At 46.5% G+C, this 27,685-nt stretch overlaps 1 protein-coding gene across 1 annotated transcript; it reads left to right on the top strand.

The window, feature by feature from the left end:
- LOC109882352 (plexin-A4-like) lies at positions 1–27,685 on the top strand (the record flags this gene model as incomplete). Its single annotated transcript, XM_031819512.1, has 5 exons — positions 1–192; positions 5,371–5,540; positions 12,947–13,159; positions 21,959–22,109; positions 23,503–27,685. Coding segments are annotated over 5 exons (822 nt in total), but the record flags the coding sequence as incomplete, so codon positions are not given.

Genomic DNA, 27,685 nt, shown 5'->3' on the forward strand with positions numbered 1-27,685 from the left:
AGAAACATGATCAAGTACACGGGGAGCCCCGACAGCCTGCGCTCGCGCACGCCCATGATCACGCCCGACCTGGAGAGCGGGGTCAAGGTGTGGCACCTGGTAAAGAACCACGAACACGGAGACCAGAAGGAGGGAGACCGCGGCTCCAAAATGGTCTCTGAGATATACCTGACCAGGCTGCTGGCCACTAAGGTGAGTTATCACACGAATGCACACATTATTCAAATATTATATTATTCCCCATCCCCTGTAGACTCTGAGACCTAAGTGAAAATATGTAGATGTATATTGTCTTTCAGACCTCAGCAGCATATCTAATGATAGAGGTGACACACAAAGGTACAACCTGTAAAGGCTTTTTCTGTGGACAGAGATGTTATCTGGTGAAAAACAGAAATGGAAATAGCCGTAAAATGAGTCTCTTTGAGCATGCCAGGGCGCTATTGCCCCTCAGAAAATCAGTTCATTTGGTTTGGAGGGAATCGTGACTTTGATCCCACTGCTCAATGGGAATTACCAATCCACTTGCTAATGATGCACCTCCTTTACATCACACATGCTTTCTTCCAGAGAGGGAGGGAGGGAGGGAGGGAGGGAGGGAGGGAGGGAGGGAGGGAGGGAGGGAGGGAGATAGGGAGGGAGGGAGGGAGGGAGGGAGGGAGGGAGGGAGGGAGGGAGGGAGGGAGGGAGGGAGGGAGGGAGGGAGGGAGGGAGGGAGAGAGGGAGGGAGGGAGGGAGGGAGGGAGGGTCCTGGAGTATGGTGTTGGTGTTGTGACCATTCCATGCTCTTTGTGTTGTGGTTCAGACAGACAACACTCCGCCTGGTTTTCTGGATTTGTAATGGGAATGCTTAGTGGCAGGATTCACACACACACACACACTCATCAACAGTTGTTGGCAGAGATGGCTGAGGAGGCAACAGAGATATGGAGAGTGAGTGTTGTCTGTCATTTCTCTGGCGTGTGCTGTGATTGGCAGTGAGCAGTCACTGTGGAGCTGTGTAATGAATATGGCAACACTCTCTCTATGAAGCACATGTACCAGAGCCACAATCTAACACGCTTAGACAGACAAAAACACTCAGTCATTCAAACACACACACACACACACACACACACACACACACACACACACACACACACACACACACACACACACACACACACACACACACACACACACACACACACACACACACACACACACTGTATATATACTCAAACATTCCCAAAAAGTGTGTTTGACAAACACACAAACTGACACACACCCACACAACACATATACCCCCCCCACACACACACACATCACACACATAACACATATACCCCCCCCACACACACACAACACATATACCCCCCCCCCCCCCCCCCCCCCCCACACACACACACATAACACATAACACACACACTGAGCAATGCTGTATTTCCCTGTGATGACCCTGGTCAGGGGGGATGCGATGCAGAGACGGCGTGTCATCTTTACAGATGAAGTGTTTTGTGAAGTAATCAGTTTATCTTGGGGTCCATCTCTCTTGTTGAGGTATGACTGTGCCAACAGCCCTGTAATTGACTGCGTTTGACTTTCACCTCACCAATAAATACCGTCGGTCGGTCCGGCGCTGACGTTCCCCATTTTAGGTCCATCAGTGTCACTCTGATGGGGGGGCAAAGGGCTTATTTCTTGATTGCGTTCTCTATTCCTCTTTTCCTCTGTCTCTCTGTTTGTGACAACACCAACAACCCTTCACCCACTCAGTCTTTGTTGTTTTGTTTTCTTTCCACTCATCCTAAATTACAGGGTAGTTCTGATGCAGGAAACACTGTCTGTCCTCATCCTAAATGACAGGGTAGTTCTGATGCAGGAAACACTGTCTGTCCTCATCCTAAATGACAGGGTAGTTCTGATGCAGGAAACACTGTATGTCCTCATCCTAAATGACAGGGTAGTTCTGATGCAGGAAACACTGTCTGTCCTCATCCTAAATGACAGGGTAGTTCTGATGCAGGCAACACTGTCTGGCCTCATCCTAAATGACAGGGTAGTTCTGATGCAGGCAACACTGTCTGTCCTCATCCTAAATGACAGGGTAGTTCTGATGCAAGCAACACTGTCTGTCCTCATCCTAAATGACAGGGTAGTTCTGATGCAGGCAACACTGTCTGTCCTCATCCTAAATGACAGGGTAGTTCTGATGCAGGAAACACTGTCTGTCCTCATCCTAAATGACAGGGTAGTTCTGATGCAGGAAACACTGTCTGTCCTCATCCTAAATGACAGGGTAGTTCTGATGCAGGCAACACTGTCTGTCCTCATCCTAAATGACAGGGTAGTTCTGATGCAGGAAACACTGTCTGTCCTCATCCTAAATGACAGGGTAGTTCTGATGCAGGCAACACTGTCTGTCATCATCCTAAATGACAGGGTAGTTCTGATGCAGGCAACACTGTCTGTCCTCATCCTAAATGACAGGGTAGTTCGGATGCAGGCAACACTGTCTGTCCTCATCCTAAATGACAGGGTAATTCTGATGCAGGAAACACTGTCTGTCCTCATCCTAAATGACAGGGTAGTTCTGGTGCAGGCAGCACGGTCTGTGAGGCTAAATTCTAGATTACACATTGTCTTTAAAGTGCAGTGTAATGATGGGCCAGGTTTCTCTCTCTCTGTGTGTGTGTGTGTGTGTGTGTGTGTGTGTGTGTGTGTGTGTGTGTGTGTGTGTGTGTGTGTGTGTGTGTGTGTGTGTGTGTGTGTGTGTGTGTGTTTTCAGTGGGCTGTAATGGCAACTTGTGCTCTCAGGGGACAGATGAAGGACTATCATGATGAAGTTGTCTGTCTGTGGGATTCCTTACTCACAAACACTCACATACACACGTATAACACACACACACACACACACTACATGTATAACAGCCTCCCTGCCACTAAACGGTCCCCATGACTACACAGGGTTTGAGGAAGAAATGTATATTTTCATCTTCATAGGCAAATGATAAGCTGTCAGAAATGTGGGACATGGTAGAATCACGGCTGTGATTGTCAGCTAACTGGATTCTCCTCACGCCCCCCTCCCTCTCTCCTCTCTGACTCAGTCACCGCTCCACCCAAATTGGGATTTTTATTTGCCGCTTGTGCACACCTCATCTGACACACTGCGCGCTTGTGGCTCTTTCCAGATAGGCTTCCCTCACTGTCGCTTTTCTTCATTCTGTCCTCTCCTCTCTTCTCCCCCTCGCATTCTATCAGCTCATTCCTTACAAGTGGATTAGATTTTCTCTTTCTATCTATCTCGTTCTCTCTCTTCTCTCCTCCTTAAAGACGAGAACATTAAATCAAATTAGGGTCAATGGTGCAGTGTGTGAGCTAATCCCTCCACACACAGAGGCTTAGGAGATGCACCTCCTGTTCCCAGATATTATTAAAAGTGAACTGTGAAAAAACAATTTCCCATCAAAGCCCAGAGATTTAGGATCAGAGAGAGAGAGAGAAACACACCAGGAAACACCATCAGATACACAGGATAAAACCCACTCTGTCAGACGCACACTCCACCGGAGGCTGGTGAGGGGAGGATGGCTCATAATAATGGATGGAATGTAGTGAATGGAATGGTATCAAACACATGGAAACCATGGAAACCATGAGTTTGATGCGTCGGTAACACTTCACACCCGGTGTCAGAACACGTTAGGACACGGTCATAACCATGTCATAATATCTGATGTAACGTGTCATAACCATGTCATAATATCTGATGGAACGTGTCATAACCATGTCATAATATCTGACGGAACGTGTCATAACCATGTCATAATATCTGACGGAACGTGTCATAACCATGTCATAATATCTGACGGAACGTGTCATAACCATGTCATAATATCTGATGGAACGTGTCATAACCATGTCATAATATCTGATGGAACGTGTCATAACCATGTCATAATATCTGATGGAACGTGTCATAACCATGTCATAATATCTGATGGAACGTGTCATAACCATGTCATAATATCTGACGGAACGTGTCATAACCATGTCATAATATCTGACGGAACCTGTCATAACCATGTCATAATATCTGACGGAACGTGTCATAACCATGTCATAATATCTGACGGAACGTGTCATAACCATGTCATAATATCTGATGGAACGTGTCATAACCATGTCATAATATCTGACGGAACGTGTCATAACCATGTCATAATATCTGACGGAACGTGTCATAACCATGTCATAATATCTGACGGAACGTGTCATAACCATGTCATAATATCTGACGGAACGTGTCATAACCATGTCATAATATCTGACGGAACGTGTCATAACCTGTTATAATACGGTCATAACACTCATGACATTTTGACCTGTTGTGACATATATTGTGTTATTTTATGGCTGGTTATGACACCTACATAAGTGTCAAAACCCACCAAACCTTCCACACAAGGAAAAACATTCCATTACATCATAGCCTAAGTATTTTATTTGATTTTATTGACCATATTAAATGATCATTGTAATTGCACCCAAATTGATGTCAGACATGCACCTGCCCCAATACTCTGTTTCTGATGACTGGGATGAATGAGAAGGAGATTTCAGGAGCAGGACAAGACACCCTCTTTTGACAGATGGTGTATTTTCAGAGAGAGAGATTTTGTAAGTTATTTATTTAAAATATGATGAATAAAAGATGAATGTAAAGAATTCAAGAAACACACTTTAAAACTTGTCAGGGAAAAAACTCATTTGAATAAATGTGTGTTTTGACACTCTTATGTAGGTGTTATAACCAGCCATAAAATGACCCAATGTGTCACAACAGGTGTAAATATATTGGTCTTGACAGTGTTATAACTTGTCATAACCTGTCATAATATGGTTATGTCAGCTATTATGACATGGTTATGACTGTGTCATAACGTGTTGACACTGATACCGATGTGTCTGATACCGATGTGTCTGATACCGGTGTGTCTGATACCGGTGTGTCTGATACCGATGTGTCTGATACCGGTGTGTCTGATACCGATGTGTCTGATACCGGTGTGTCTGATACCGGTGTGTCTGATACCGATGTGTCTGATACCGATGTGTCTGATACCGGTGTGTCTGATACCGGTGTGTCTGATACCGATGTGTCTGATACCGATGTGTCTGATACCGATGTGTCTGATACCGATGTGTCTGATACTAGTGTGTCTGATACCGATGTGTCTGATACCGGTGTGTCTGATAGCGGTGTGTCTGATAGCGGTGTGTCTGATACCGGTGTGTCTGATACCGGTGTTGCAGACACCTGTCGACATTCTCTCTGTCTCTGTGTGTGTTGTCTGTCGCTCACTGCTGATCTCTCTGCTTCCACAGGGCACTTTACAGAAGTTTGTGGACGACCTGTTTGAGACCATCTTCAGCACGGCCCACCGAGGCAGCGCCCTGCCCCTGGCCATCAAGTACATGTTTGACTTCCTGGATGAGCAGGCTGACAAGCACAGCATCCATGACCCGCATGTCAGACACACATGGAAGAGCAACTGGTGAGACACTGGCCTTTTCTGTTGTTTTACTGTGTACTGTGCTAAAACAGGTTAACATTGGAAGTGTACGGCAACCCCCCCCCCCCCCCCCCCCCCCCACACACATACACACATATGAGTAGAAACACAGACCCATGTACACTCTTGTATATATACATACACACACATGTACACACGGAAGGTTATCAGAGAGAAGATGGCACTGCTCTAAATATGTCTCCCTGCTCCACCACCACCTCCATGCCTACGGAATGAACCATGGAGTGTGTGAACAATCTTCATTAAATCCAATGACGAAGAGCTAATCCCACAGGCAACCAATCAGGGCAGCCAGCTCTGACATTACCATGGTGACCGACCGGGAACGAGTCGCCCGTAGTCGCCAGGGCGAGGAAACCAGGGGAGGCTAGGTGAAGGAAGTGGACTCCAAATGAATATCCTCTGATTAATTTAGACCTGTGTCCCCCTCCTGAAGGGGTGGCCGGGTTAAATAACCTGGAGTGGATTAGAATGAGGGAGAGAGGAGGAGAGGAGGGGGTGAAGGAGAAGAGGAGAGGGAGAGATGAAGAGAGGAGGAGAGGAGGGGGTGGAGGGGTGGAGGAGAAGAGGAGAGGAGGGGGTGTAGGAGAAGAGGAAATGGACTCAGTGGGAGTTAAACACCACGCTAATAACTCATTAGCCCCTGGCCTTCGCCATGGTCCCATCATGCATCACTCAGCTCCGGCCCAAAGGACCATGGGGCTGGGAATTGATTTGTGGGGCAGTCGGCCGGAGGAGAGTGGAGAGAGAGGGGGAAAGAGAGACTATTTACTTCATGGTCCTAATTTGTATCCTTCCCAGTGTCTGCGTTATTGCACCATTTGCAAAAGAGCGTGTTAAGTGTTTTCCAAGAGCTCTGTAGGTCGCTCTTACAATAGACATTAATGGAATCACTCTCGCAAGAGGGGAAACGTTAAACAGTCCTTTATCATAACACACTGGTAACGCTTACACAACGCTTAGTGCCTTCTGCACCCAGCCAGCTCAGAGCACCATGTCCCCTGTTCTACACCAAGCAGTGCCTTCTGTACCCAGCCAGCTCAGAGCACCATGTCCCCTGTTCTATACCAAGCAGTGCCTTCTGCACCCAGCCAGCTCAGAGCACCATGTCCCCTGTTCTACACCAAGCAGTGCCTTCTGCACCCAGCCAGCTCAGAGCACCATGTCCCCTGTTCTACACCAAGCAGTGCCTTCTGCACCCAGCCAGCTCAGAGCACCATGTCCCCTGTTCTACACCAAGCAGTGGGGACATATCCTTCAAACCAGATGATTAAATACACCCAGCCAGCTCAGAGCACCATGTCCCCTGTTCTACACCAAGCAGGGGTGACATATCCTTCAAACCAGATTATTAAATACACCCAGCCAGCTCAGAGCACCATGTCCCCTGTTCTATACCAAGCAGTGCCTTCTGCACCCAGCCAGCTCAGAGCACCATGTCCCCTGTTCTACACCAAGCAGTGCCTTCTGCACCCAGCCAGCTCAGAGCACCATGTCCCCTGTTCTACACCAAGCAGTGCCTTCTGCACCCAGCCAGCTCAGAGCACCATGTCCCCTGTTCTACACCAAGCAGTGGGGACATATCCTTCAAACCAGATGATTAAATAGACCCAGCCAGCTCAGAGGACCATGTCCCCTGTTCTACACCAAGCAGTGGGGACATGTCCTTCAAACCAGATGATTAAATAGACCCAGCCAGCTCAGAGGACCATGTCCCCTGTTCTACACCAAGCAGTGGGGACATGTCCTTCAAACCAGATGATTAAATACACCCAGCCAGCTCAGAGGACCATGTCCCCTGTTCTACACCAAGCAGGGGTGACATATCCTTCAAACCAGATGATTAAATACACACAGCCAGCTCAGAGGACCATGTCCCCTGTTCTACACCAAGCAGGGGTGACATATCCTTCAAACCAGATGATTAAATACACCCAGCCAGCTCAGAGCACCATGTCCCCTGTTCTACACCAAGCAGGGGTGACATATCCTTCAAACCAGATGATTAAATACACCCAGCCAGCTCAGAGGACCATGTCCCCTGTTCTACACCAAGCAGGGGTGACATATCCTTCAAACCAGATGATTAAATACACCCAGCCAGCTCAGAGGACCATGTCCCCTGTTCTACACCAAGCAGTGGGGACATATCCTTCAAACCAGATGATTAAATACACCCAGCCAGCTCAGAGGACCATGTCCCCTGTTCTACACCAAGCAGGGGTGGCATATCCGTCGAACCAGATTATTCTCTGCCCTGTGTAATTCTCCAGCAGCAGAGATAGATTGAAATAATCCATCCTAACCTGAGATTGAAATTGAGAGACACACAGCTGTGTGTGGTTTCCAAGAACCAATCCTGTCATTGTCATGTCTCTGGGTGAGAGTCTAGACTATTTTCTGTGCTGCAGTTATTCATAGATATGTAGACCATGTTAGTAGACTAAATTAATGTGAGGCGTAGGTATAATAGTTCCTCATTAAAGGCAGTTTTTATTTGTTTAGGGGTCGATAATAGTCTATTTTCCTGTCTGCCATATTGTTTGATTCCCAGAAGCAGGCTGGTACAGGAAGAGCCTCTGACAGACAGACCTTTCATCATCACTCAGTATAGTGCATGGTTCACTGTGTGATCATCCACCATGGTTGACTGTGTGATCATCCACCGTGGTTGACTGTGTGATCATCCACCATGGTTGACTGTGTAATCATCCACCATGGTTGACTGTGTGATCATCCACTGTGGTTGACTGTGTAATCATCCACCATGGTTGACTGTAGAATCATCCACCATGGTTGACTGTTAAATCATCCACCATGGTTGACTGTGTGATCATCCACCATGGTTGACTGTGTGATCATCCACCATGGTTGACTGTGTGAGCAATGAGCCCATCCTCCTATAGCTCCTCCCACCTGCCTCCTCTGTCCCCCAGCATATGACCTTTACTTGCCCTCCTCATTACTAATGGTTTGAGAGAGAGAGCGTTTGTGGGGTGTGTGTGTGTGTGTTCATGCATTGTGCATCTGTTTAAATACCTGTGCGAGTGCATGCCTTTCTGCATCAGTGTGTGTGTGTGTTTGTGTGTGTGTGTGTGTGTGTGTGTGTTTGAGTCAGACTCCTAGAGCTCCTCCAGATGGTATCTTTTGGATCAGCAGTCAGTGTGTCGACATCTCCCTCTCATCCTCTTTCTTCAGTGTGTGTCCCTTCAGCAAGCAGCGTTTTAATGACCAGCTTCTAGAGCAGACTGGCACACACATGCCCACATTGCACAGCACACACAACTCATCTGTGTCCTTAATCACATAAACCCACCACACTCTCCCAATGACAGCAGCAGACAGGAAGACACATCCCTCTGAAGGTTGACAACGGAGATGTTACAGTGATATTACACTAAATCACATTCTCCATATAGACATTACATTCTACTTCTACCCAGCCTGAAATACAGGCTCCAGTATGAGTACCAGAACCATGGATCAGTATTGATCCAAGATTACACTGTTGTTTGATTTGATTTGTGGATATTGGGTCAATATTTACCTTTAATCCGTCCTCTTTCTGTGGAAACCAAGGGATTCGTCCTGCTGATGTTAGCTAGGCCAACACTCACTAGCCATGACAATGACCATAATGATAATACATTTTATTTGAAGTGCTTTTCAAGAAGCCCACAGTCACTTTAGGGGGATTGGATGGTAATGGAACCACACAGAGACTGATCCTTCACCCCAAAATGCCAAACAAAAACGATTGACCTCAAAGTTCAACAACCCATACAACTCCATGCACAATGACAACTCCGAACTGCCCAACAAAAATGTATAATAACATTTACAGGATAAACCATAAGAGTTGGCAGGAACGCACAAACTGTTCTGGGACCTTGCTAAACACTCACTAGGCCTGGACAATACTCTGTAGTGTCGTGCCTCAGTGCTGTACACTCTCTCCTTCCCTGAGTAAAAGGGTTGTTCCTGTCTGACTGACCATTGACAGATCAGAGTCACATTCAGTATCTGAGTGAAGACTTTAGCTTCGTCTCTGTAAAGAAAAAAGCAGTGTCATAACTGCATTCAAACATCTTTAAAATATGTCAGAAGATGTGAATTCCAAGGGCACAGTTGCTCTCCATATATCCCAGTGTGTTTGGACTCATTGGATATGTTATATCTGATCAAACATCCAAGACAATGAAACGTCCCCCACAGACAACAATCAATGTAATGCTGCACAATAACCAAATACCACTTGGGCAGAAGTCAGATCTTCATTCATACCCGTGCCAGTCTAGCCTGGGCTTCCATCCTGGACACCACAGTATGAATAACATACTTTACAGCTTGGGGAAAAAGCTTTACAGTTTGGGGAAAAAGCTTTACAGTTTGGAGAAAAAGCTTTACAGTTTGGGGAAAAAGCTTTACAGTTTGGAGAAAAAGCTTTACAGTTTGAGGAAAAAGCTTTACAGTTTGGAGAAAAAGCTTTACAGTTTGTAGAAAAAGCTTTACAGATTGGGGAAAAAGCTTTACAGTTTGGGGAAAAAGATTTACAGTTTGGGGAAAAAGCTTTACAGTTTGGGGAAAAAGCTTTACAGTTTGGACAAAAAGCTTTACAGTTTGGAGAAAAAGCTTTACAGTTTGGGGAAAAAGCTTTACAGTTTGGACAAAAAGCTTTACAGTTTGGGGAAAAAGCTTTACAGTTTGGAGAAAAAGCTTTACAGTTTGGGGAAAAAGCTTTACAGTTTGGAGAAAAAGCTTTACAGTTTGAGGAAAAAGCTTTACAGTTTGGAGAAAAAGCTTTACAGTTTGGAGAAAAAGCTTTACAGATTGGGGAAAAAGCTTTACAGTTTGGAGAAAAAGCTTTACAGTTTGGAGAAAAAGCTTTACAGATTGGGGAAAAAGCTTTACAGTTTGGGGAAAAAGCTTTACAGTTTGGAGAAAAAGCTTTACCGTTTGGAGAAAAAGCTTTACAGTTTGGAGAAAAAGCTTTACAGTTTGGAGAAAAAGCTTTACAGTTTGGGGAAAAAGCTTTACAGTTTGGGGAAAAAGCTTTACAGTTTGGGGAAAAAGCTTTACAGTTTGGGGAAAAAGCTTTACAGTTTGGAGAAAAAGCTTTACTGTTTGTAGAAAAAGCTTTACAGATTGGGGAAAAAGCTTTACAGTTTGGAGAAAAAGCTTTACAGATTGGGGAAAAAGCTTTACAGTTTGGAGAAAAAGCTTTACAGTTTGGAGAAAAAGCTTTACAGTTTGGAGAAAAAGCTTTACAGATTGGGGAAAAAGCTTTACAGTTTGGGGAAAAAGCTTTACAGTTTGGAGAAAAAGCTTTACAGTTTGGAGAAAAAGCTTTACAGTTTGGAGAAAAAGCTTTACAGTTTGGAGAAAAAGCTTTACAGTTTGGGGAAAAAGCTTTACAGTTTGGAGAAAAAGCTTTACAGTTTGGAGAAAAAGCTTTACAGTTTGGAGAAAAAGCTTTACAGTTTGGGGAAAAAGCTTTACAGTTTGGAGAAAAAGCTTTACAGATTGGGGAAAAAGCTTTACAGTTTGGAGAAAAAGCTTTACAGTTTGGAGAAAAAGCTTTACAGTTTGGAGAAAAAGCTTTACAGATTGGGGAAAAAGCTTTACAGTTTGGGGAAAAAGCTTTACAGTTTGGAGAAAAAGCTTTACAGTTTGGAGAAAAAGCTTTACCGTTTGGAGAAAAAGCTTTACAGTTTGGGGAAAAAGCTTTACAGTTTGTAGAAAAAGCTTTACAGTTTGGGGAAAAAGCTTTACAGTTTGTAGAAAAAGCTTTACAGTTTGGGGAAAAAGCTTTACAGTTTGGGGAAAAAGCTTTACAGTTTGGGGAACAAGCTTTACAGTTTGGGGAAAAAGCTTTACAGTTTGGGGAAAAAGCTTTACAGTTTGGGGAACAAGCTTTACAGTTTGGGGAACAAGCTTTACAGTTTGTAGAAAAAGCTTTACAGTTTGGGGAACAAGCTTTACAGTTTGGGGAACAAGCTTTACAGTTTGGAGAAAAAGCTTTACAGTTTGGAGAAAAAGCTTTACAGTTTGGAGAAAAAGCTTTACAGTTTGGAGAAAAAGCTTTACAGTTTGGGGAACAAGCTTTACAGTTTGGGGAAAAGTTAGGTTGTACGAAGGTATTGGCAGAACAATTGCCACAATGCAAACACAGCTCTCTATTGTCTCCTAGTGATAGTTTGTCAGATAAACCTGTATTGTGTCACATTCACTGAAATCTAAATATCATTATGGACCTGGCCCAGAAATGGAACGTGTGAAGAGACTCTTTAAATCTGACCTTTCCCCTCGGAAACCATCTAGACCTTAACCTAGTATTGGCCAGCTGCGCCAGATTGACGACAATCAAGACTTGCATCGCGGCGGTGATAATATCCTTTGATCCGTCCGCTAATCCCAGAAGATTCGTCCAGATTAATTCAGAGTCATAATGCCAAGGTTTCCCTCGCCAAATCCTCTTTTGTTAGGTCGTACAGCAGGTTGGGGGGTAGGACATGTCGGGAGAGGGGTTATTCAAATGATTCTGTGTTTTTTTCTCTCTCCTCCCTGATGTTGCACACACAGTCGGTCCATCCTCTAGACTGCAGTGTCTTGCCGGTTTGGCTTTTGCCGCGTCATCCAAAACCATGCTGCCCAGTTAATGAGAGAGAGAGAGAAGGAAGGAAATCTAAGCAATTCTCAGTCCTGTCTTTATACCACCTGATCTGTAACACACACTAGCACCTGTGCTACCTCCCTCCATTCGTTTCAAGGCCAACAAATAAACAGACTTGTGTTTTGATTATTCTAGACAGGCATGGAATGGGCCGCATGTCTAAACAAGGCAATATGAACCGTGTTGGTGTGAAGCCCCCAGACACAGCTGGAAACCATGAAGCCCTGGCGTTGCCTGCCTTTAAGATTAGGGCTTTATTAAATCGCGCAAACGTCAAATAGAACGCATCAGCAACAAGCCGTGTACTAGATTGCAAAGTGAATGGGTCCTCATTCCCTTCTGCCACTGAATGTGTTAGCTCAGACCCACCACATCCACCGGCTGGCTTTAACCAATGTGAGTTGTTGTATGTTCAGGGATGTAATCTGCTTGGATTTGGATTTGAACAAGGATTGTTATTTAATCTAAATGTAGAAAATCACCTTGATGTCTTCTGTTTAATTTGTTGTGTTCTATCACAGAGAAGCATTCCTAGAAATGTACCTGGTGTATGTTATGGTAATAGACTGTTCTCTGTCCCCTGTAAGGCCAGGGTGTTGTGTTTACATGATGTCTCCTCTATAGCCCAGCTCTAAGGTTCTGACGTTCCAGGATGACATGATATTCCCTAACTCTCTCTGTCTCTCCCCAATAGCCTACCTCTGAGGTTCTGGGTGAACGTGATCAAGAACCCCCAGTTTGTGTTCGACATCCACAAGAGCAGCATCACGGACGCCTGTCTGTCTGTGGTGGCCCAGACCTTCATGGACTCATGCTCTACCTCAGAACACCGCCTGGGCAAGGACTCCCCCTCCAACAAACTGCTCTATGCCAAGGACATCCCCAGTTACAAGAGCTGGGTGGAGAGGTGAGAGGATGATGGGATGGGTGTGTGTGCGTGAGGTGGGGAGTGGTTTGGGGAGTTTGTGTACTGTGTGTGTGAGGTGAGGGGGGGCTGGTTTGGTGTGTGTGAGTTGGGGGGGCTGGTTTGGTGTGTGTGTGTGTGTGTGAGTTGGGGGGGCTGGTTTGGGATGTGTGCGTGTGTGTGTGTGTGTGTGTGTAACTACAGCATGTCTCTCTCTCTCTTTTCCAGTTTCTATATAGACCTACATGTGAGTGTAACATGAGAGGGCAGTTCATCATGTGGTTCTGTCGTCCTATAGATGTGTGCCAGCCATTTTGTCCATAAACATCCCTGATAGACTGTAGTCTGCCCCTTGTCTCATAAGTACACACAGTAGGGCTGTAGTGTTGTGATCCCTGGGCCATGGAGGAGGCTCCAAATGAAAACCCACTGGGAATGGATGGCAGTGCCTCCTAATGCTGGAGAGGTAGAGGGGGGACAGGCACAGACAGAGAGCCACAGTGAGTTCTCTGTCCTGCCCAGGTACACCCGTGTGTGTGTGAAGTTTACTACTAGATTACTACTGCACAGCAGTGGTGGTGGTCATTTGTCCAAATTAGAGTTGTATTGCATTTATTTGGTCAGTGGTAGAGTGCTGAATAAAAGATGGGCTTGTGAAGTGGTCCCAAAGTATTTCTGTGTTTAGTGCTCAGCGCTAGCCGCAGGACAGGGATATACTGTATGTGTATGTACTGTATGACTGAAACCCAACGAGGAGTTTTGTCTAGGACCGTATTCATCAGGCTGAGATATACAGTGTGTGTGTGCATGTGTGCTGGGACACTGTGTGACACTGTGTGCATGCATGTGTGTGTGTGCGTGCGTGTCAGCATGTGCTTGTGTGTTTTATATTAACGGTGCATGATCTATATGATCAAGTCTCCAGCCACCCTAGTCATAGACTGTTCTCTCTGCTACCACACGGCAAGTGGTACCGGAGCGCCAAGTCGAGGCCCAAAAGGCTTCTGAACAGCTTCTAAACCCAAACCTTAAGACTCCAGACATATAGATGGGTTATCTATAGTTACTCCCAGTGATATATAGATGGGTTATCTTATAGTTAGTCCCAGTGATATATAGATGGCTTATCTTATAGTTAGTCCCAGTGATATATAGATGGGTTATCTTATAGTTAGTCCCAGTGATATATAGATGGCTTATCTTATAGTTAGTCCCAGTGATATATAGATGGGTTATCTTATAGTTAGTCCCAGTGATATATAGATGGCTTATCTTATAGTTAGTCCCAGTGATATATAGATGGGTTATCTTATAGTTAGTCCCAGTGATATATAGATGGCTTATTTTATAGTTAGTCCCAGTGATATATAGATGGCTTATCTTATAGTTAGTCCCAGTGATATATAGATGGGTTATCTTATAGTTAGTCCCAGTGACATATAGATGAGTTATCTTATAGTTACTCCCCTTCAGATGATGGTTGTTTATGGTTGTTTGCTGCTTTAAATGTGGATGAGACAGTTTAGCATAAGGACTTGATCAATCCACAGCGCTGAAGAGCATGCGCTACAGTGCAATAGAAATGTACAGGCAGTGTTCCCACGTTAGCTGAGACTGCATTCACAGTAAACCCTGCATATGTGGGCTCAATAGGAAATGACCTTTCGATTTCAATCGCGCTATAGCACTGAACTTCAGCGATACAGATTGAAGCCCTTAGTCTTCATGAGGCTTGGCAGTCGACGGGACAGAGGTGTGTGGAGTGTGATAGTGTGGATTTGAGTAGGGCTCAGGTAGGGCTCAGGTAGGGATGTGTTGCAATACAAAGGTTCAATGGGCCTACTGTACGTACAGTAGTATCAGACCATCTGTGTCATTATCTCAGTTCACCCAGGTGCTGTTGGGCCTACTGTACGTACAGTAGTATCAGACCATCTGTGTCATTATCTCTGTTCACCCAGGTGCTGTTGGGCCTACTGTACGTACAGTAGTATCAGACCATCTGTGTCATTATCTCAGTTCACCCAGGTGCTGTTGGGCCTACTGTACGTACAGTAGTATCAGACCATCTGTGTCATTATCTCAGTTCACCCAGGTGCTGTTGGGCCTACTGTACGTACAGTAGTATCAGACCATCTGTGTCATTATCTCAGTTCACCCAGGTGCTGTTGGGCCTACTGTACGTACAGTAGTATCAGACCATCTGTGTCATTATCTCAGTTCACCCAGGTGCTGTTGGGCCTACTGTACGTACAGTAGTATCAGACCATCTGTGTCATTATCTCAGTTCACCCAGGTGCTGTTGGGCCTACTGTACGTACAGTAGTATCAGACCATCTGTGTCATTATCTCTGTTCACCCAGGTGCTGTTGGGCCTACTGTACGTACAGTAGTATCAGACCATCTGTGTCATTATCTCAGTTCACCCAGGTGCTGTTGGGCCTACTGTACGTACAGTAGTATCAGACCATTTGTGTCATTATCTCAGTTCACCCAGGTGCTGTTGGGCCTACTGTACGTACAGTAGTATCAGACCATCTGTGTCATTATCTCAGTTCACCCAGGTGCTGTTGGGCCTACTGTACGTACAGTAGTATCAGACCATCTGTGTCATTATCTCAGTTCACCCAGGTGCTGTTGGGCCTACTGTACGTACAGTAGTATCAGACCATCTGTGTCATTATCTCAGTTCACCCAGGTGCTGTTGGGCCTACTGTACGTACAGTAGTATCAGACCATCTGTGTCATTATCTCTGTTCACCCAGGTGCTGTTGGGCCTACTGTACGTACAGTAGTATCAGACCATCTGTGTCATTATCTCAGTTCACCCAGGTGCTGTTGGGCCTACTGTACGTACAGTAGTATCAGACCATCTGTGTCATTATCTCTGTTCACCCAGGTGCTGTTGGGCCTACTGTACGTACAGTAGTATCAGACCATCTGTGTCATTATCTCAGTTCACCCAGGTGCTGTTCATTATTTGGACAGGAAATGTTCAATTCAAATAGCTGAAATACTCAATCAACCACAGATTAAAAACAAATAGGGTATACAGACAGAGATTCTACATCACAGGAGGCTGATGAGGGGAGGACGGCTGATAATAATGTCCAGAACAGAGCAAATGGAATGTCATCAAACACCTGGTAACCATGGAATCCATGTGTTTGATGGATTTGATACCATTCCTCTGATTCCTCTCCAGTCATTACCACGAGCCCGTTCTCCCATATTAAGGTGCCACCAACCTCCTGTGTTCTACATGTTGACATTCTCAGAACCAAACCGCAATTGTAAAGACAGGGGAATCATGGGTAGTGTAGTTCTCTGTAAAGATGAATCACTACTATTTAACTAAAAGCAGCCGTGCCAATCTAGAGGTTGTTAAGCTTCATATCAATGTGTTCCTGTTAGCGTTCCTGTTAGCGTTCCCTGCTCTTTGCTTGCGACTTGGGCGCGTGAGGTGATTACTGATAAGGACCCGTTTCACAGGCTGAGTCTGACCTGCAGCTAGTGAGTAAACTGTTGACGTGTCATGTGGCATTAGGAGCGGGAGATGCTGACGGAGTTTGGCAGCCGTGGGAGATCGGGAAAGTGATAAGATTCTAATCAGAGACTTCCTGTCCACACTGAAGCCATGTGACGGTCCTATTACCTGTGGACCAGTTGGCGTTTATTTCTGAAGCATAAAAGTCTGTGAAGGAAGTATTCATTTCTAAGGTCAGGAGTCTTTGCAGAAAATCCAATTAGCATCCACATGATTCTGAGATGTAATGTTTCTATAGGTGATGTTTAGTTGATCAATCCATATTTTGTGAGATCTAATTTAGTGTAATTGTAGTATGATTAGTCCCTCCACGTCATTGACATCAATCTTAATTAACAAATTAAATCTCAAAATAGTGTTTATAAACCCTGCAGTGCTTACATCTCACAATCAGGATAGGCAAATTAGATCTCACAGTCTTGTTGATTGGCAAAGCCTACCTGAAGGTTGTGATGTGCATTGAGACCATCAGCATATTCACACAATTTAATTTGCCCATCTATATACAATTGACCCTTCGCTAAGCACTGTCCATGAATTTTGGCCAACCAATCGCAGCTCTATAATGGATAGCAACTGTCATCGAGTCCAACACCTGAGACAAGCTCAAGTCTCTCCCCACACACTTCCAACTCCCTTCCTCCTCTCTCCCAACTCCCTTCCTCCTCTCTCCCCACACTCCCTTCCTCCTCTCTCCCAACTCCCTTCCTCCTCTCTCCCATCTCCCTTCCTCCTCTCTCCCCACACTCCCTTCCTCCTCTCTCCCAACTCCCTTCCTCCTCTCTCCCAACTCCCTTCCTCCTCTCTCCCAACTCCCTTCCTCCTCTCTCCCCACACTCCCTTCCTCCTCTCTCCCAACTCCCTTCCTCCTCTCTCCCAACTCCCTCCTCCTCTCTCCCAACTCCCTTCCTCCTCTCTCCCCACACTCCCTTCCTCCTCTCTCCCCACACTCCCTTCCTCCTCTCTCCCCACACTCCCTTCCTCCTCTCTCCCCACACTCCTTTCCTCCTCTCTCCCAACTCCCTTCCTCCTCTCTCCCAACTCCCTTCCTCCTCTCTCCCAACTCCCTTCCTCCTCTCTCCCCACACTCCCTTCCTCCTCTCTCCCAACTCCCTTCCTCCTCTCTCCCCACACTCCCTTCCTCCTCTCTCCCAACTCCCTTCCTCCTCTCTCCCAACTCCTTCCTCCTCTCTCCCAACTCCCTTCCTCCTCTCTCCCAACTCCCTTCCTCCTCTCTCCCCACACTCCCTTCCTCCTCTCGCCCAACTCCCTTCCTCCTCTCTCCCAACTCCCTTCCTCCTCTCTCCCAACTCCCTTCCTCCTCTCACCCCACACTCCCTTCCTCCTCTCTCCCAACTCCCTTCCTCCTCTCTCCCCACACTCCCTTCCTCCTCTCTCCCAACTCCCTTCCTCCTCTCTCCCAACTCCCTTCCTCCTCTCTCCCAACTCCCTTCCTCCTCTCTCCCAACTCCCTTCCTCCTCTCTCCCAACTCCCTTCCTCCTCTCTCCCCACACTCCCTTCCTCCTCTCTCCCAACTCCCTTCCTCCTCTCTCCCAACTCCCTTCCTCCTCTCTCCCAACTCCCTTCCTCCTCTCTCCCAACTCCCTTCCTCCTCTCTCCCCACACTCCCTTCCTCCTCTCTCCCAACTCCCTTCCTCCTCTCTCCCAACTCCCTTCCTCCTCTCTCCCAACTCCCTTCCTCCTCTCTCCCCACACTCCCTTCCTCCTCTCTCCCCACACTCCCTTCCTCCTCTCTCCCCACACTCCCTTCCTCCTCTCTCCCAACTCCCCTCCCCCTCTCTCCCCACTCTCTCCCCACTCCCTTCCCCCTCTCTCCCAACTCCCCTCTCCCTCTCTCTCCACTCCCTTGACCCTCTCTCCCCACACTCCCTTCCTCCTCTCTCCCAACTCCCTTCCTCCTCTCTCCCAACTCCCCTCTCCCTCTCTCTCCACTCCCTTCCCCCTCTCTCCCCACACTCCCTTCCCCCTCTCTCCCCACTATTGCTTCACTCTTTCTTCCCACTCTCTCTCTTCCTTCTCCATCTTCAACTCCCCCCCCCCCCCCCCCACACACACACACACACACAATCTGTAACACACACATCCACCGGTCTTCAACTCTGTCTTCAACTCTGCTTCCAATCCAGCCCGACACTTCAGTCACACCGTGAAAAACACTTCAAAGAGACAGACTGCAGAGTTTAACTAAAGAAAGAAGGCGGAGTGAGAGGAATACTCAGGCACATGTCTTCCTGTGATTTCTCCTCCGTTCTACATCTTCATAAGCGCTGTGGAGGTTAGCGGTTATTGTAGAGCCGTACCAGGGAGAGGGGTAGGAGCACCATAATGGAAGCCTATAGCTTGGTCATGGTACGTTTGGGGATCAGGCAGTTTGCCTCTGGTCTTGTAGTGGAGCTGTGCCCCTCTGGGAAGACTCTACCTTAACATGTTATTACTGTATGACATCCACAGAAAAGCAATCTGATATGATTTAACACAAGGAAGAAATCCTGTGGGTCTCGGCCGGTACATGACTTCCTACAACTGTATCTCACTAACTCAGCACTTTAATGAAAGCTGACATCTTACAGGATCTAAGTTGTGTTGGGGTCTTGTTGATTTATGTCGCATTGGCACAATTTGATGGTTGGAGTGGTTTGTAAGGGTTGGACATGCATGTTCCCCCAGAGCCTCCAACTACAGACAGACTGTTTATATTCATTCCATTCAGTTGGAGTGGTATTTGAGGTGGGATTTAATTGTCCCCAGACAATGACAAGTTCATCAGACCTGTCATATATGCAGTTCATTTGATCCCCTGCTCGGATAGAAGATTACAATGGGAATCAAAGTGAAAACCCCTGACATTAACACATGGACTGTATCAGGGGAAATGGCATACTTACATTCACAGCTCCCTGGGGGGGGTGGCCAAGGGGTCAGCAACTAGATTCAGCTGCAGGACCATTTTTGTCGGAGCGGATGGTGGGCTGACCGGAACATAATTATAATCATTTCTACACTGCAAATTGACTACAACTAAGCCAATAAATAATGCTATATATTGGGAAATTCCAGGCCTTGGTGAAGTTGAGACATGATCACATACGTATCTTTTTTTATTTTATTACTGAATTTCAAAATGAATATCTCTTGCGGGCCGGAAAAAAATCCCTTGTAGGCCGGTTTTGGCCCGTGGGCTGCTGACCCCTGCTCTAGGTGTGATTTCCATTATGTTTAGATCAAGTGTCTAAGAAAGGAGACGATTTGGAATTATGCCCCACGTCGTCACCTAGAACCAGAGATGTCAGGTGGACCTGCTGTTTTACCTGGAGACAGAAATCCCTCCAATTTCCTTTCCCCTCTCAAACCCCACGACTCACTTCCTCCAATTGCCCTCCTGCCCTGCGCAGGTGGCCGAGGTGTGTGTGAGTGGGTGTGACCTTCATGTGACCTTCCTTACAATAAATAACCTGCAATGCCCACCTGTCGCGTAACCTGCTATGTTAGCTTAATAGCCTCGGTTTTCACACACCATACCACATACCACACATCCCACCACACCACACCACACACCATACCACACAACACCACACGACACACCATACCACACCACACGACACACCATAGCACACCACACACCACACCACACACCATACCACACCACACGACACACCACACCACACACCATACCACACAACACCACACGACACACCATACCACACCACACGACACACCATAGCACACCACACACCACACCACACACCATACCACACCACACGACACACCACACCACACACCATACCACACAACACCACACGACACACCATACCACACCACACCACACCCCATACCACACCACACGACACACCACACGACACACCATACCACACCACACACCATACCACACCAAACACACACCATACGACACGCCATACCACACCACACACCACACCACACACACCATACCACACCACACGACACACCATACACCACACCACACCACACACCATACCACACTACACCACACCACACACCACACCACACCACACGACACACCATACCACACCACACACCATACCACACCACATCACACACTTATCAGACTAAATTTGTGGTGTCCAGGAGCAGTTGTGGCACCGGAATTAAACAGGTAATGACCATCTTTAATGAAGGAGTTGACAGAGGGCCTCAGCTGCTGTTGACACTGGCTGATTACTTCTCCTTTCCAGCCCTCTTTACCCGGACGCAGCTGAGAGCTTCCTGGAGACACAGTCTGTGTGTGTGAGAGAGAGAGGGGGGGTTCACATACACTGCTAAGTGCCTTTGCAGCTTTTAGGCCATTTGTACGAGGGCGGCAGGTAGCCTAAGGGTTAAGAGCATTGGGCCAAAAGGTTCGAAACCCTGAGCCAACAATGTGCAAAATATATTGATGTACCCTTGAGCAAGGCACTTAACCCTAATTGCTTTGGATAAGAGCGTCTGCTAAACTAGAAAAATGTAAATGTCTATAGAGAGTCAGGGCTGCTCAGACTGTGAAAAGTGATTGGGGACGAGACAACTGTCTCTAACATGATTCCTATTCTAGGCTCCCGAATGGCGCAGCGGTCTAAGTCACTTCATTTCAGTGCTAGAGGTGTCACTACAGACCCTGATTCACAACTGGCCACAACTGGGAGTCACATACCGGGGCAGGCCGTCTTTGGCCCAGTGTCGTTAGGGTTTGACCGGGGGAGGCCGTCTTTGGCCCAGTGTCGTTAGGGTTTGACCGGGGGAGGCCGTCTTTGGCCCAGTGTCGTTAGGGTTTGACCGGAGGAGGCCGTCTTTGGCCCAGTGTCGTTAGGGTTTGACCGGGGGAGGCCGTCTTTGGCCCAGTGTCATTAGGGTTTGACCGGGGGAGGCCGTCTTTGGCCCAGTGTCGTTAGGGTTTGACCGGGGGAGGCCGTCTTTGGCCCAGTGTCATTAGGGTTTGACCGGGGGAGGCCGTCTTTGGCCCAGTGTCGTTAGGGTTTGACCGGGGGAGGCCGTCTTTGGCCCAGTGTCGTTAGGGTTTGACCGGGGGAGGCCGTCTTTGTAAATAATAATTTGTTCTTAACTTGCCTGGTTAAATAAAGGTTCAATACACGATTCTAAAGGCTGAAACATCTCAGTCTTGAAACAACCCTGAAATAACACACATTTTGGGGTGTATGTATGTAAATGTAGTGATTACACAGTTCACTAATACATTCTGCTGTGTGTGTTACCTCCACAGGTACTACTCAGACATCAGTAAGATGCCGGCCATCAGTGACCAGGACATGAATGCGTACCTGGCAGAGCAGTCCCGGATGCACATTAACGAGTTCAACAGCATGAGCTCCCTCAGTGAGATCTACTCCTACGTGGGCAAATACACAGAGGAGGTACGGCAACACACCGTGGACAAATATCACACTTTATTCAAGACAGGTAGCAGTGTTCCATTTAGGACTGCCAGTCTTACACAGTTGGGTTTGAAGTTGAAATGTATTGTAGATGAAGTGTAGGTTCAGACGATCTGGAAGATGTATGTAAAATACATTTACAAGCAACCCAGACGGCGTATATCAGCGGTTTTCCAACCTCTCCTGGAGGACTCCCAACCATGTCTTTGTTCTACTACAGAGAGAACACACTTCTCATCTTAGATCATCAAGCATCAATTAAATTACGTTTTTTTTGTAAATACAAAAAAAAAGATGTGGTAGTTCAGGTCTTCAACTAAATTGTGAGACGTCAAGGGGTCCCAGAGGAAAGGTTCCAGAAACACTGTCATACAGAAGCAACATTTCTTGTATGTGCCATTACTCTGCCATTGTCAGCTGGTGTGTGAGGCTGACAGTAACACAGGGACTGGCTGTGTGTGGGGCTGACAGTAACACAGGGACTGGCTATGTGTGGGGGCTGACAGTAACACAGGGACTGGCTGTGTGTGGGGCTGACAGTAACACAGGGACTGGCTGTGTGTGGAGCTGACAGTAACACAGGGACTGGCTGTGTGGGGCTGACAGTAACACAGGGACTGGCTGTGTGTGAGGCTGACAGTAACACAGGGACTGGCTGTGTGAGAGGCTGACAGTAACACAGGGACTGGCTGTGTGTGGGGCTGACAGTAACACAGGGACTGGCTGTGTGTGGTGCTGAGAGTAACACAGGGACTGGCTGTGTGTGAGGCTGACAGTAACACAGGGACTGGCTGTGTGTGGGGCTGACAGTAACACAGGGACTGGCTGTGTGTGGGGCTGACAGTAACACAGGGACTGGCTGTGTGTGGGGCTGACAGTAACACAGGGACTGGCTGTGTGTGGTGCTGAGAGTAACACAGGGACTGGCTGTGTGTGAGGCTGACAGTAACACAGGGACTGGCTGTGTGTGGGGCTGACAGTAACACAGGGACTGGCTGTGTGTGGGGCTGACAGTAACACAGGGACTGGCTGTGTGTGAGGCTGACAGTAACACAGGGACTGGCTGTGTGAGAGGCTGACAGTAACACAGGGACTGGCTGTGTGTGGGGCTGACAGTAACACAGGGACTGGCTGTGTGTGAAGCTGACAGTAGCACAGGGACTGGCTGTGTGTGGGGCTGACAGTAACACAGGGACTGGCTGTGTGTGAGGCTGACAGTAACACGGGGACTGGCTGTGTGTGTCTCTCTCTGTCAGATTGTGTGTGGGGCTGACAGTAACACAGGGACTGGCTGTGTGTGTCTCTCTGTGTCAGATTGTGTGTGGGGCTGACAGTAACACAGGGACTGGCTGTGTGTGTCTCTCTCTGTCAGATTGTTTGTGCGCTGGAGCAGGACGACGCCGCCAGGAAACAGAGACTTTCCTTCAAGCTGGAGCAGGTGGTGGCCTTCATGAGCCTGGAGAGCTGAGGACCGCACTTCCCAGGGCGCACTGGGAGACCCGTCAGAAACCGAGCCGTGCCTGAGCAAAGACCTGTCCATCTATCTCTTCACCATCGTCATCAGCATCAGAACTCCTCTCCGTTTCAAAGATAACACATATTGTCCTGTTTTCTTCCTCCTCTTCCTCTTCCTCCTCTTCCTGACAAGTGTTTGGCATCTCATCCACTCAGCTTCATAGGACGTGCAGAGAAGACTGGCTGACGGACTGACTGGAGGGTCGGCAGAGCTGGGGACTGCTTTTCCCACCATGCAATGGGAGGGCCTCATCCCAGCTTTGCTGCGTAGAAGAGTCTGATGGAGGGGTGGTTGTTTGCCAGCTCGCCGTATCGGCATCATTTACACCGCAATGTTGGGGGAGAAACAAACATTCTATTTATGTTGCCTTTAAAAATAACACTGATGACTAAGTCTTTTGCCACCACAATGTTGGGAGTCAATTTGTTCAGACTTTCTGAACAGGATATTAGTCTATGAAACTGCTACAGAGTCCAGTTAATTGTAGTGCTATAGTCAACATCACATCAAACGTGGAAAAACAAAGTGGTATTATATAAATGAGGAAACCAAACTGACCACCTCGGAAGACAAAAAAACGGAAGGTTTGCCTGGTTCACACTTCTTAAGATTGGGAAATAGGCAAACTACAGAATTGTTTTCTCAATGTAGCTTTGGGGTGTATTTGAAGAAACTCCGATAGGGGCTGGGGAGAGTTAGTGCTTCTTGAATTTCCCTTTTTTTCCAAAAACCTGACTGACTTTGAAATCCAGAGAAGGACAGATTCCCCTTTGTGGCATTGGCACGAGTCTGCTCCCACCCACCCACCCCTCCAAGTACCTCTATAGATAAAACAATCCTCATCTTCTGAATCTCTGGCTTGTGTGGTACCTGCTCAATTATCCTGACTATTATAAGACTAATTAGTGGAGGACAGACCCAGGTCTGTCTGGTCCTCCTCTGTGACGAGAAGCACACATCCAACTCTTGACCACAGTGACCCGACAGCTCTGACACCTGGAACGGTCAGTCTGTCCCGTGTGTGCTGCTAACAGATGGAGGTCACTCGCCGGTCTATCAAAGCACACACACAAACAGGTACACACGGCAGCTGTCCAAGACCTGTTCTGAGGGGAACTCTACTCCTGATTCACCCTCTGATCACACTGTCTGAATACTAGGGGAGCTGACTGACATCTACTGAGAGGAGGAGAGGGACGCTTCACTAGAGCAGTCTTACCATGGACCCATGCTTTCTACATGACAGAGACGGTGCGGTACTGCTTAAATGGGATCTGCTCTCCTGAGAGAGAGAGAGAGAGAGAGAGAGAGAGAGACCTTCTGTAAAGACTTGGGACGGGGGTAATCAATTGATGGACATAACTGGTCAGCCGAAAAACCAAAGGAGCTTGACATTTTAAAAAGACAAAAACAGTTATTTAAAAACATGTATTTAAAGGAAATGACACGGGAAAAGGATTTGGTGAAAGAAAAACCCACCCCACAACAACAACTTAACCCTGTGTGATTTTCTGACCTCAGTGTGCCGAAGGGGGAGCCGCGGACGAGTCCCGCCCTCCTCCTCGCCGTCCCGGTTTCTTCCGTGTTTGGCACACCGCTTTTCTTCCCTCTTTGTCCGGTTTTCCACGTCAGTTTTTTTGCACAAGTGTGGAGACAGCTTCCATGCGGGAATCTCTGAGCGCTCTGGGTCGCTCATGTTGTGTGTTAGTGTAGTCGTCCTCCGCAGCCTTCTCCAAGCCTCAAAAAACTGAAACTAGAGTGAGAAAAACAAGTCAACGTCATATAGACGCCCGGACACGGACATCAACAGACTTGTGGAATGTGATAACCTGGATGGGAGAGAGAGCTGGAGAAACCATGGAGAAACCCTCCTTTCCTTTAGACCTCTGACCTTTCTTTTGCCTTGACAACGTGCCCCATGTGGTGATGTGAATGTGTGGAGACCGTCCTCGGTCCACCTTCGGTCCTTATTGGCTTTTTAAGCGCATGTAAAACTTAACATTTAAAACAAAAAAAGAGTAAAATAGAGAAAACAAGCCTCTTGCAAATGATGATGTGGATGTGTTCTTTTCTTTATTTTGCTTGGAAGAAAACAGTGAGGGAAAACAGTGTATTGTTCATGTTAAAACTATAAGTAACTGTTAAGGTGGAACCTTTATCTCCCGTTCAGCCCATGCAAACCTCTCATTACCATGTCTTGTGAAAGTGTTAGACGCTAATAGGAATAAAGTGGTACCTTAAAATCCAATATATTATATACCCTTGCATGCTGACCTATTTGGATGTTATGAAACGGAACTGCCTTGCAATCAAATATATTTATCTACTGCTACTAGGAAACGTTTTAAACGGTTCACAAACAAAACGGTTATTTTGGATTCTCATGGACTGATGTAGTACAATAACTCATGACTAAGTTTGAATTCATTCAGTCCTTTTGCTTAGTCCTTCCAGAGTAGATCGTCCTCTAACGCCCATCCATATACATGTTCCATTAGTTAGTGACTTCGTCAGTTCCAGAACCCTCAGGTTTTGGGTCTGGTAGACTAATTTTGCAGTGAGCTTCTTGCTCTTTTCTTGGCTGCTATCGCTTCTCTAGTGTCTGTCTGTGTTTTCATCCGGAAACTATCTCCCCTAGCCTATAACCTTACCTTTTGGATTCTATTATTTTATCATTCAAAAAAACAACATTTATTTTTGTAAGCCGCTGGCTGCAAAGCTACCTTGTCTTATTGCAGCACCTGTTACTATAGTTGTGGATGTGTTTTTTACATTCTGTTTTAACAGTTGTTTGATCTGAAGAGCTCAGTGCAAAGGGAACTAGCATTAGGAGGGCTTTCAGGGTTCAATCAAAACGTTTGCTCATACAAAACCCATGTATCGCACAACATGCCTCATTATTGGAATCCTTATGGTCTTATGGGGTGTACAATACATTCAAGTCAATCACTTGTCTGGTAGTATCTGCTGTCCTTCGATTCTACTGCTACATCTAAAGGTGTTCTGCACAAACTTACTGAAAAGATACTGGTGGTTTTAACAAACAAAAAAACTCTCCTTTGGACAATTTCAAACGATTAAACGTCTCTTGATGAACTCATCAAAGAGAAACAGGTGTCTGGAAGCTTCTATAACCACACTAGCTCTGACCCTGAAAGCTTCTGATTTACTTAGTTGATTGTGTTTTGTAAAGTGTGTTTTATTTCCGTCACACCATCGCTGTCTAATGTATGAACCACATCTAATTCATCCACAACTGAACTGTCTAAAGGGGTGAGTTCTGTCAGTGGTTGGTATTCAGGTTCGAGGGGGGTACATTCATGAACAGCGCGTTCTCTGGACGTTCTACAACATGTTCAAACTGTTCACAAAGCTTGTGATCAAATAAACAATAAGACAGAACTGAAAGGAATCGACTGTATTAATTCAGTCTGATGGAAAATCCCAGGTAAAACAGTTGGGATATAAGACTGAACTTGGCAGGGACCTCAACGTTTAGGGGCCCTTGTTAGGTTTAGAGACTGTAAATTGACCCACTATTACCCATGTATTCTATTCTCTAGCTACCCAACGCTTCCTCCTCTCTAAGTCCATTGTTTTTATTTGGTGAAGAGAATGAATGTCCTAGAATCTCGTAGTGAATCTGCCCCCTGGTGTTGTAACATACGGTGTTTCCATTTTCCCCCATGTTCCCCGGCGACAAAGCACGTCTGAGACTACGGACCCCTTTGTTGCCGAGGGACTCGATAAAGCTTCCACCTTCAACGTTTTGTAGGAACTAAAGATAGGTCCTTCTAGAGCTCAGTGTTATAGCAGGTGTTACAGAAACAGTAGGAATACTTTTAACTATTACCATATTTGCTGAGAGATAAAGAGTATCCTATCAAGAGATGAAACTAAACCTGGGGGAAAAGGCCAGCTTCTCTAACTTTGCTATAATTAATTGTATACCTGTGTATGTAAATATAATGCATTCCTATTTTGCAGTCAAGAACAAAATACTATTTGTAATATAGAATAAACTTTATTATGAAACACA

This window comes from Oncorhynchus kisutch, unplaced genomic scaffold (assembly GCF_002021735.2).
Source record: "Oncorhynchus kisutch isolate 150728-3 unplaced genomic scaffold, Okis_V2 scaffold2215, whole genome shotgun sequence".
Lineage (NCBI taxonomy): Eukaryota > Metazoa > Chordata > Actinopteri > Salmoniformes > Salmonidae > Oncorhynchus > Oncorhynchus kisutch.